This window comes from Linepithema humile, chromosome 2 (assembly GCF_040581485.1).
Source record: "Linepithema humile isolate Giens D197 chromosome 2, Lhum_UNIL_v1.0, whole genome shotgun sequence".
Classification (NCBI taxonomy): Eukaryota; Metazoa; Arthropoda; class Insecta; order Hymenoptera; family Formicidae; genus Linepithema; species Linepithema humile.
The window spans coordinates 33,049,290-33,061,763 of NC_090129.1; the positions used below are offsets into that span (position 1 = coordinate 33,049,290).

The window sequence follows — 12,474 nt, forward strand, 5'->3', positions numbered from 1 at the left end:
AGAAAATTTGGTGTCGTAAATCAGTGACTTTTCATAAAAAAGTAAAGCACGACATAATTTCACATTTTTCACTTTTAGGCACAAACAACCGTTATATCCGCTCTCATTTTTTAAAGGGTTAAAACTCTCTTTGTATTTTTTTGAATTTTCTTCTTCTTTCTTATAATAGACGCTATTTGTTAGACTTTTTAAGTGTTAGTGGCCTTTTAAGTATCGAAAAAGGAAAAAGAGATATTTTATAGATACTAGATGTGCGACGATCGCAGTAACAATTGATAACAGTACCAAAATTAGAGAACTACGTGTCACGATAAGAAAATAAATCAATTGTTTCCGATCTTCAAGCGTTATTATTAATCATTCAGCGCACATAATATTTGATTAACATTGATCTAATAATACTAATCCCAATTACATTTATTATGTCATATTTAATCGCGCTCTTTGACATACACATTTCTGCATATCATAAACGATTATCATATCTATGCTAAAAAAAAAATACACGACGGTTAAACGTAGTGCTTAAGCATTTGATCACTTTGCCGAGGGCATGTTCAGCCTAGAAGGGGAAAAAAATATTGAATCACGATCGAGAGACGGCGTGAACGTCGAAGGTGCGCATACAGAGCGATTATCCTCGTTCGATGTCGATGAACCACTTGACGCGGATTCCGGCTCCGAAGGACACACGATCGCCGATCCGCGACGAACTTCACGTACAAATCAGTCCGATATATCGGCGTGCCGGTTTGCATACTCGTCTTTTACGCGGCGCTAATCGTACCAATTGCAACTATTGTGTAAGTTATAAATATGGTAATAATCGTTGCTTAATGTCGCCGCCTGCCAATAAAGCGATACGATCGATATAAGTGCTGAATGCACGAGGATATGCAGGCTGCTCCAGAACTGTCACGCTTCCTTTCAGCCAAAGATTTTTTGATCATTTTTCTCAACAAAGCGAAAACTTACGAAACGAAGGAAAAGACACGCCTATTGATGACGATCTTATCAGCAAATGGAATGCCCGAGCGTAGCCTGCAAATACTTTTCTCGCCCGTTGCGAGCGGAGAGAATTGCGCAGGAAAACATCGTCGCGCGGTACATTGTCGCAATTTGCAGGATCCGCGCCACCATCTGTAGGATAGTTCTGAGTGTTCCGATGCGAGCAATCGATGCTACGGCAACACATAATCGGGGGAGTAGCGGAGGCTGGTGCGTCGAATCTGTGTCGCGGTTGACCGGGTTAGGAATCGTGGCGAGATCGTTGCCCCAACGACCTGATACCACCGACCCCGGGATTCGTGGCGGTATGTCCGCGGGAGAACGGGAGACCGGAAACGGGCGACAAGGACTGATTTCTCAATCGCAACATCGTATTTATGCGCTTACTCTTATTGATCGTCGCAAGTGAATTAATGAATTTTTTTATGACATCAATTTTTTCTGTGTACACCATCGAAAGCGGTACACTTTATAATTTGTTTCAAAAAAAAAAAAAATAAATAAATAAAGGAAATTAAGTAAAGAAGGATGTAATGCTCAATATGCACGTGAAAGTAGGATACAACTCTACTGCTTTCATTTGTCAGATAGGCGCTTTCATGCAGCTCCGTTACATAATTGTTTCTCTTTCGTTGAGGCGACACTGCTTGAGAAATATTTATTTTCCTTGAACATTAACTGACAAAATATAAGAATTTTAATGACATCGAAATGTGGAACCGTATGCGTGTTATGACCGTAAGATGCATAACACACAGTCGCCTGCTTTCACTTTTCAGGAGTAACCGATTAAGATCGCCGACAAACGTTTCGTATCACTTTCGTAAATTCGTCGATCTTCCGCGAATGCACGTCCACCATTGCACAATTCTTTCGGTTACCTTGACTGACAGTAATAAGAGAAATTCAACTCGGCTGCCTGCTCAAAGCTCGATAATTGATTTCTAAAAAAGTTACGTTTATTTAATAAACGGATGCAAAAACGCATTGGCGATAGAAAAAATTTTCGCAAAGCGCGGAAAGTTACTCTTACTACTTTTCGCAAAGTTCATCTTATCTCATAACCGAGAATCAAGAGAGAGTCTGAGATGAGTTTCAGCAGCAAAAACAGCCGTTTCACAAATAGAGAGAAAGAGAGAGGGGACGCGTATGTTACGCGCGTCTGCTTGTATGGAGGCATGCGTCAGTGATCTCTCAAGGCCTTCGCACATTAGCCGTTCGGTAGCGTTCGCACCGTCCCACTTTCCTTCGCACCCGGTCAACGACCCCCGTAGGTAGGTGTAGTAGGTGCTCCAAGGTAGTACACCAACACTCGCGATTCTATTCCGTTCTCGCTACAGATTGTTCCAAAAGAAATATGTACGTCAGCAGCGGAATTCTCTGTAACGCGAAGCCAGATAAATTACGATCGCCTTTCCCATGCAGTTTCTCATCATCGCATGATATTTCTTAATTTATCATGTAGAAAAAAAAATAGAGAAGAAATATCTTTCTCGCAGATATTAATCGCACAACATTTCCGAGAATGTAAATATAATTCGATCAGGATTATGTTGTTCGAGAATTCTTATAGCATTTCTTTCTTCATTAAGCTAACGTCGCAATCCTGAAACTTATACATACTTTCCGAACAATAATTTTTTTTTACGTAATATGTTATACATAATTTTTACACAACGTATCTGTTGCGTATATTTTTGAAATATACAAGTGGGTCACCTACTGAACTCCGAGAAAATATTATGTTGAAGCCGCTCGATTGCGAAGGCTCCTGTGAGCCAACGAGCCGCGGGAGACAAAAGTTACCGTTTTTAAAACTTAGGTGAACTCAGCAAAAAAATAAAGATATTCTCTCGTGCTATCCACGTTGGGCCAGAAGATAATATCTAATTTATTCTAAAGCTCCGGAGAGCTCGGCAGCTTACGAGCTCCTTCCTAGATTTTTCTAACATTATTTTCATAAAAAAAATTAAAAGATTTTAACAGAAAGAAGAATAAGGGAAAAAAATGGGAAAATAGAATCGTACATTAAGTTTTTATTGAAGCAATATCGGATGGAAAACGGGAAGATGCTCTAAAAGCTTCTTTGAAATATCCTATATGACTAAGCGCGTGCGTACACTCGTTGCACACACACGTGCAAGGATCTCGTCACATATATAATCGCGAAACAGTTCGCGTGCAAATCAAGTGGAGGCGCCACTGCCTTTCACGAATGTTCAACTAGAAGTCGGTACGGCAGGAAATTCGCAACTCGCGGGTCGGTATCAATACGATAAAACAGCCGAGATAACGTTGCGATCCTGAAGGACTCATCGATCTTGACTTTTCCAAAATGCGCGGTCTTTATTTCGACTGGCTGTTAAAGTAATGCATCTTTCTGTTTAATAATAATTTACAGTTGCGAATTTTTTTACTACATTTTACAACACAATGATACAATATTAATTATTTTAAATAATACCTTTATTTATCAATTCTGTTTTATAATTATCAAGTGCATTAATATATTTGCATTTGATTGAATTTCAAACAAGGCATTCAACTGAATTTTGCTTTATACAACATTAACATGTCTGGAATTAAAATGTGAAAAAAAAGAAGCAGCTTAACAATGAATTGAACAATGACTTAGCAAATGCGAGAAAAGGTCAGTGAATGTAGTAGGCAATTAGAACACTGACTCGCCCTATGTGTTGACGTCAAGCTTAATTCTTAAGCAACACCTATGGACAAATGCTTTTCTGCATATTGTATTTTTAATTGAACAATGTCGTTTGTTCTACTTTTACAAGGATATATGGCTCAACGAGTTTACGTGATAGAGATAGAGTGTCACTTATAGAAGCAAGATTCTTTGTCGCGATTAAATCCTTTGAAAGAAATCTTGCTGTGCAAAACATTCAATACTTTTATTTGATTGTTAACGTTGTTTTATTTTTTTTATTACAGGTAAGTCAATCTCAGTTGTCCAGTTTACAATGCCACTTGATTCGCCAAGTAGTAAGTAATTAGTAGTAAGTAATTAACTATTTAGTCAAAATATATAAAATTATACAAAATATAAAACTAATATATAAATTGTCACCTTTGGAAATCGCCCTTTTATTCGAAATATCACGGCCGTCTCGCTGATCTTTATCAATTGTACATATTGACACATATCATCTTGCACGATCGTATCGATTAATATCGCGTGAATGTATCACTACAATGTTCGTGCATTCAACGCGAACGGTTCGTTGTTAATTATTGATGGCTTCCACTTATAGCCTTCTATTCTATTCTTATCCTCCGTCACCGCTATTTTCCGCAGACTTATATCGTTCGCAGACAATGTTAAACATTGTCCGCCGTCGGCAATTTGCGAAAACTAAAAGTTGCGAAAAATCGTGAGGACTCGCGATAGGTAATAGTTTTATCGTCGGTGTAGAATAATTAATTAAAAATACGGAGCGCGCAGGATGAAATAAATTCTACATACGGAAGTAATTTGACATCCGCAAAAATCGATACTTATTTTGCATCTCTCCGTTCTCTCGACTCTCTATTTTCCGAAAAGGCTAAAACGCACATCCGCGAGAAGTCAAGGCTTCCCCCAAATAGCGTGGGCACACTGACGCTTGCGCAAAATGCCTCGCGTTCATCCCGCGTTTCCACCCTGCCGCATCATTCATGGTCATATCAACCCTCGAGTACGCATTACCTTCCCTGCCGCGGCAGAGCAGTGTCATAACACGTTGTCATTAGCGCGGGTATGTCAACAATCGTGGTGCGCGATAATGCGAACGAGAACGCGATCGTCCGCGGACGAGTCGTCGACAGTATCACAGATCCGATTGTGATCAGCGAGACGGCTACCATCGTGATCACCGAGGCGCAGAAAGCCGACAGATGTCATCAACGCGTCAAAGGTTCGTTCATTATTTACCGAACTCTTTGATAAACATGTTGAATTGCAAATACTTATTACGTTTATCGTCGCGATGGCTGAAGTTCTTTTAGAAAACTTGTAAAGAAGTAGCCGGAATGTTCTTCGTCTCGCGAGTAAAAATCTAACGCCGCATACGTCTTATCCTGACGATCCTGCCCGGTTGTTGTATCGTTCTGTTCATTAATATTCCCAAAATTATTATTATTATTATTATCTATTATTGCAATTTTTGCTACAAGTTCTCCTCGTCTCGACGAGGTCATTTCTTTAGAAAGATGTATCCTCGTCATCATCGTTCCGCGCAGGATCGGTCGACTGATGCAGGATTGGACTAGTCTAATGATGCTTGTGTACCATAATGATATTAAAAATACGCGTTTCTAACACGAAAATGTGTATGAATATTAATTTCTAATCTCAGTCAAGCGTTTATCAAAATATTTCAAGCTTTTGCAACGTCTTAATCTGTTATTTGCATATAATAGTGAAATTCATCTCAGCACATATTTTACAATTAATATTTATAATTGATATTTATTATTTGATTTATCAATTTAATACTTCAAATGTCGCTTCAAAGAAAGATATTTGCCTGTCAAACTAGTTATCTATTATTCATTTAATTATAAAAATATAGATTGTGTTAAATATCTATATTAGAGTTTTTGCAATATATTGTGCAATTTAGATTCCGCTTGAAGCACCAGTATCTAGTGTGACGCATCATCTTAAGATGGAAATTGCATTTTTCATATACAATTAGATACATTTTGAGTATGCAGCTTGCGCGCTTTTCTCCAGGAAAAGCTTTGACACTGAGTCGTATCGATTTTGCCTCGAGCAGGGCTCACGTGCTCGTTGACATTGACATTGTCCACGAGCTGCACGGACGTGGGTCTGCCATCTGTCGTCTGCGAACTTACGTGCACCTGACGATCAACTTGCATCGTGTACCGTACGATGGCAGTTGCTTCGCTTAAAATACCGCCCCTTTAATTTATAACAAAAATCGTTTGTCACATAATTTGTTCTCATCGTCGAATAAATTTATATAAAAAAAAAAGATATCGCTCTCACAACTGTGTCGATATCTTGCAATTTAACACAGCTTGGTTCTGATGAATTTATTTGACGATTCTAAGGAAAACCAGCGGTATTAATAATTTTAGAATTTCGAGAAGTTAAAAATCTGATGATTCCAATATTTCGATCCAGAAGGTGCAGAATTTCGCTTGCCTGTCAGTTTTCGAAAGCTACCTGCGAAATAGCAAATTTTGCCCACGTAGATTTCTTTTTGTCTTTTATCGCGCATCGAACTTTCTCGTTTCAAGGATATGTCATTTAATCCATCGCCAAGTCAACAATCATTATTAACAACCTTGCACCATTGAATTGCATTTTTATCGAACTAGTGTCCACTCTCGCGGCAGGTGCTCTTTTAGCGAGATCGGACACCTGATCCAAATGGAAAGCTATACTCGCCACGGCCGTGAGCACATTAGGAGAAAAAGAACAGCGAGTAATAATAGATGCGAGAATGTACCGACGTGAGTTTCGCAATTGCTCGCAAAGCCACTCACGGTCGTTATTCCACGACTATGTTGACTCGAGAGAGCGAGGTCTACGTCCGCTGTAAATAGTATTCTCTTTTTGATAATACGTTTTACGACGCTTATCCGCGTCGATTTTCTCGGTCCGATGCAGTTTCTATGAAAACTCGCGGGGATCATTCGAGTAATTTAACCAAAGTCGCCGCGCGTTTTATCACGATTTTCATTCTTTTTAACAAGCGCTCTAGATATAAAAAAAAAACTGAGAAGATACTCATGGGGCGACGCGAATCGAGGTGAGAGTGCTTTCACCTTTCTCTCCGATGTTGTCTCTCTTCTTGGCCGTGCGACTCGCCCGCTCGCTCCTCTTTCTCTCTCCCCTTGACAGCTTTTACTCTCGATCGCTCGCTACCAGCCTCTGCCACTCGGAGAAAGCTGCAGCTCTGATCTCGCGCTCGCGGCGACATTTCTTCTTTCTCGTCGATCTCTGCCTCCGTTGCTCTCCTCATCGGAGACCCCCCTCGTACTTGCTCTCACCGTCCCACCTTCAATGTTGCGTCACGTCTCGTCGTCTCGTGTACCTGGCTTTATTCGTGCGTGTGTGATGTGACACCTTTTTCATCGGCTTACATAAACGCCGCGTCGCCGCATCGATTCTCGCTTTAAACGCGCGTCTCGCAAACCGAATGATTCTTCCACTTAACGAATTGGCCGGGCAGGCGTGCCGCGGTCAGTCGGATTTCGTAATTGTATCTCGCGAAACTGTTATTTTCGCAATTGTTAGTGAATTATTGGATCTAACCAGTTTCCAAACGCGAAACACGTACAAATTTACATGGGAGAAATATTTTTAGCGTTTACATTCGATAGTCATTCGAACTCGCAATTTTTTGTTTGCACCGAAAATACAATGCGGCGAATGCTTGAGTGACAGAAAACGTGAGACTCGAGTCTGATCAAATTTGAACATCTTTAGATAAGAGCGCAATTTCATCATCTCATAACATCTCGTAAATGAGGCATCCGTTTTTACAGCCAAGCATGTTCAATGTAATATTGAGCAACGGCAAACGGGCCTCGATCGTCCTGGATGTCGGACGGTAACCCCGGCCGAATCAAGGCCGCGGTACGCCGACATCGTCGGCTCTTACTTTCACGCGTTAGACGGCGCTTGTTCTACTCGCGTGTCAGTGCGTAATTGTTGTCCGCGCGGATCAACCCAAATACTTGATCACCAACTTGGAGCGATACAATGAGCAATCATTAACTGTGTGTTTGTGGCGGATCTTCTCTCTCTCCTATTATATTATTCCACACATTAATTTTTTTATCCACGAAGAAGAACATAATTTTCTAAATCAAATAAAAAGAGAAACGCGCTGTACCAAATTATGAAAATTGAGAAGATATAAACAGCGATAAAAGAATACATTTTTTTTATAATTAGAAAAAGTGAAATGTATAAGTAATTACGGAGTTGTAGAGCAATTAAAGAAAGAACATTGTATTTCTGTTTCTGTTTTACATTTTTATCTTTAATTGTTTTCAAAATATTTCAATTATTTTTATTAATTACTCTTGGAAAAATACAAGAAAAATTGATTGCGTTAGAATTAGTATCTTTAATTTTGATCGTTTTTTATATAAACAGGAATTAGAAAGCAAAATCTCATCTCTGAGAGATCGCACACAGGCCTTATTAAGGATTAATACATTAGAAATCTCTTACATCATTATCTATCTCTGCCAGTCTCTCAACTATTGGCACCAAACACAAATAACTTAACACCGCTTGCGTCAGTGGAGGCTGCGGGCGCCGAAGAGTACTTCTCTGGCGTTCTGTTAACTCCACGACAAACAGTGGTCTGTACTCCTCTTGTCAGCAACAGGCGTAACCAGGCCATGTCTACGACCCGCTGGCCTTGCTTTACGCGCTGGACCGCGTCATCTTGCGAAACCGGCCTGCTTGATCATTTTCGATCGCGCCGCGCGCTTCTCATCGATCCCGCCTATTTTGCGACATCTACTTGTAAAGGGCGTGCAGAAGGTCTAAGTTGAAAAAAGCGACGGGCGACACGTCTCGAAATTACGGAGCAATCCAAGATATTAGCCAAGACACGCTAAACGTTTACCAAATATCCTTCAATTTTTTCGGGTGTCCTACATTCGTCGGAGCTGACAAAACGGATGCGGCGCGACGTGCAGCCGCTTCCGTCGCCATTCCGCTTCAATTCTATCTTTACGTAGAAAGTTGCCAAGTGTGGTAATACCTCGCCGCTTGTCCGGTCCGCGATATTTTTGCCATCGAGTTAGAAAGTTTTCGGAGATAGTGAAAATCGAAAGTAGTTTACGTGCGGCGACCGAGGAGGCTCGCGCCGAAGACGCCGCCGCGCGCTGCTTTTCCCCGGGATTCGATTACGATTAATGCATCCGAGCGACGTGCCCGATCGGCCGGCTACACGAGGCTTGCGCAATGCGCGAGAGTGCGGCGACAGCGTCCTCAATAAATTTTCAGTTCAGCAATGCCGAGCTGGTCGTTGCCCCCGACCCATTTGCGCGCCAACTCGGCAACCAGCTCTCTCCCCCTATTTCGCTCTCCTTCTCTCCTTCCCCGTCGTCTCGCTCCGCTCCGCACGCGAGCGTATCCCGCGGAGCGTCTTGAAAAATGGGTGAAATAAAAAAAAAAATTTGTTTCAACCAAACATTCGACCCTTGAGAACTTTTTTCCGCGTCACAGCTTGAAAATCGAGAGGCTACGCGAGAGATGATCGAGCGGATTCTCATCGCGGAGGGGCGCGAATTAATGAAGAAATTCATGGGTGAAATAATCCCTGATAACTCCGCGCGTGTACCGTGTGTACGATTCTGTGTTCGCGATAAGAATAATAACTTCCATATTATACGGCGCGAGGGCAATAAAATGCCGTCGAGCCTCTTCAGACATCACGCAGACTCTACGAGTACGTTTGCCCGACGCGCGAGATTATATCGATTACGCGTAATGACGACAGAAGTCATTAACGCGATGCTCGCTCGGCTCGTTCTTCCTTATTTTTCTCGTCGGGTTCGTTCGCCTCTCCGGTCGTATCCTAAGCGTGGCCGACGCGCGATAAACGCACACTCTGTTAGAACGGCCGATCCGTGAAGAAAATCCATTATTATTTCGCCGCGCTAATGACATTGTGAACCGCAACTTCGCTTCCGTAATCTCGCCTAGGGATTCACCGTTAAACCGATGCACGACAAAAAGCAATATTGCAAGGGATACCATATTCGCGCCACGGTTCCGCGTGCCACTTTCGCGGCGATCTTCCTCCGGATTTTCCCGTCGATATTCCTCAATTTGCAACGTCCATACGACGCAAATTTTTCCGCGATCGATATCTCATCATTTCTATCGGGCGACAACGCTCGCGATCTGCGCTAATTCGCTTTTCACGCGCACACTTGGCATTGAATTGTTTATATACAATGATTAATCGTCACTGGTAACCTGATTTATTTATTTGATCGATGAGTTTGATCTTATTTTATCTTATTTGCGCGTCGACGAGAATTGCGACGCCGTAATCAGGCAACGGTGCAATTTTTTCGAGGACGCGCACAATCGCGGGAATAATCGATCGATCATCGGATTATGTCATTTCATCGTACGAGCTAAACGAGGAAGATTGGAATCTATCGCTTTATCGAAAGCGCGCTATTCAACGATCGCGCGCGCGCACACACTGCTCGCGCGACACTCGTACGTGAGTCCAAGTACATTGACACGCAATATTCGCGGAGGGCAGGGACGAGAGGGGCCATAGGTCACTCACCGCCGCGTGCACCGCGCGCGTCGCGCCTCGCTCTCTTCTTCACACTCGTTAAACTCGACGTATGGCTAAGCGCGTGAACACCCGCCGCCGCCGCCACGCGTATCCTTGACGTACGCCTACCTCCTCGTGCGTTTCAGGATTCCGCGTATAACGGAATCTTGGGTTCCTTTAGTGGAGACACGTGCCAGAATCTACGCGCAAAGTTCCAGCGTATCGATCGATGGTAGCAGGTGCTTCCCGAACGAATTCGTCTCGGCGCGCTGACGCTCGCGTTAATCAATTGGGGGAATCAATTTATGCGACTGTATGACGCATATTTACACTTGGACATTTTCGATGTCGATCGTGCGACCGTAATTTGTAATGGAGAGCGGGAGAAAAAAAAACGTGCAGCCTTGTCGACTCTGATTAATCGCCACCTCATGTATTGACTTTTCGCTTGTGCGTCTTTATAATGGCGTTGCGCTATTAAATTCCGCATCGGCGTCGTGTCTTCGCATCTCTGGAGCGATGAATAATTCTAATCCGATAAAACACGCGCTACCGCCACCATCCAGATGTGCTAACGATCGAAGCCGAACGTTCTAGCGCCGTCTTTTAATCAGAGCACGATGACGCGCTTGAAAACGCCCGAAAGCAACGTTCGTAAACACCGAACACTTTCGGTCAAACAATTTAGCCCCGCGGCGTGATTCATTCTCACCGACTCATCTTCGAGAGCTCGTGACATTAGAGATTCGTACTATGTTTGTGTGACGCGGGTACAATTCTCACGCTCTAGCTTGCTTGGCTCGCCGATAATAAATATTGACTTGAGCGCCTGTCCGCTAATTATACTACAATAGCGAGTTAATATGTGTTGCCAATTCAAATTTTTTCGACATCAGGATTACTGCCGCGTGTTTACGCGTGATCACAATCACTGGTTTACAAACTCATCGGACTGAAACAGGGCCTCTTCCGAATTGACCGTTCTTGCAGCATTCCTCCGCATTGATTTATAATATATCTTTCGCGTCCCGGACACTCGCGCTTCGTTTTTCACGCGCCCTTTTTTTCCCCCTATTGTTTTTCATCAGGATTATTATCAAGATTTCGCTCGTCGTTATAATAGATCGTGTTTTGTTCCTGGAATCGATCGAGCGCGCGATCTTCAAAAATGCAGTCTCACGATTAATTATCGTCATTTAACACCGAGTCGGCTTGCGCACACGAGAAAGGGAGGAGGAGGAGGAGGAGGAGAAGGAGGAGGAGGGGGGGGTGAAAAAACGGGAGCGCGTCTCATTTCAACAATGGTAGGTACGCGAGGCGGAGGGAACTTTCGCAGAGCCGGATTGTTGGCCATTGGCATTTCGTCACTGGCCAACCAGGTTGAATAACCGACGTTACGTCATCGCAGCACGCGTTTGCAGACGGCCAGGAGGAAAGGGGGGCAAGAGTGCCAACGAGAAGCAGCGACGGAGTAAGAAGCAAGGGACGAATGTGGAGAGAGAGGCGGTGGGGACTATGGAGGTCGATCACCTACGTACGGGAGTCAGTGACACCTCGTGATGAGGACGCTCTTTTCTCTCTCTCTCTCTCTCTCTCTCTCTCTCTCTCTCTCCTTCTCTCTCTCTCTCTCCGCCGCTCGCTTGCTCGCGCGATGCTTCGAACAGACTCGCCAAATCCTCGACAATGTCCTCCACGTGGAGGCCGCGCGCGCGTGAATGACCAGGGAAACGATTCCCGCGGAGTCACGTGGCTCAGTCCGACGTGTGAACATCCCGGGGGTTACCCCCGTGGACGCTAAGCCCTGGACGAACGCTGAATTTGGAGTTCGAACGCTCCCGCGGTGTAAGCGTGAGCGAGATAGCCCCGCGAGATAGCGCGCCGCCGAAGCAGACGCACACCACCGGCGCGGTATTACATCACTCGGGCTCGGCGACTCGAAATTTGGTCAGGCTCGTTTGTCGAGAAATATGCTAGTCGAGAGAACTGTAATGGTTCCGGGATAGAGGACAAAACTTCCACCGTATTCGGCCTTGTTGGGTCAACGGCTCGGGCGTCGGGCTACTGACTCTTTCGACATATTACGCCGCCAAGCAGAATTCACGTCTCGGTGTAGTGTGTCGAGCGCGAGGGGTCAAGGGCCTCGTCGGTTGTTGTTGTTCTCGAATCGTACCGA

General features: G+C 43.7%; 1 protein-coding gene across 4 annotated transcripts in view; it reads left to right on the forward strand.

Moving 5' to 3' along the window:
- Eip75B (Ecdysone-induced protein 75B) overlaps positions 1 to 12,474 on the forward strand; it is a 110,961-nt gene that overhangs the window by 63,805 nt on the left and 34,682 nt on the right. Inside the window, exon 1 of one of the 4 annotated variants that reach the window (XM_012371498.2) lies at positions 4,646 to 4,922. The exons of the other annotated variants lie outside the window; for them this stretch is intronic. Coding sequence (XP_012226921.2) covers positions 4,766 to 4,922 — 157 coding nt within the window. The 5' untranslated portion in view covers positions 4,646 to 4,765. Of the gene's footprint in view, positions 1 to 4,645; positions 4,923 to 12,474 lie in introns of those variants that run through there. 4 annotated transcript variants of the gene reach the window in all.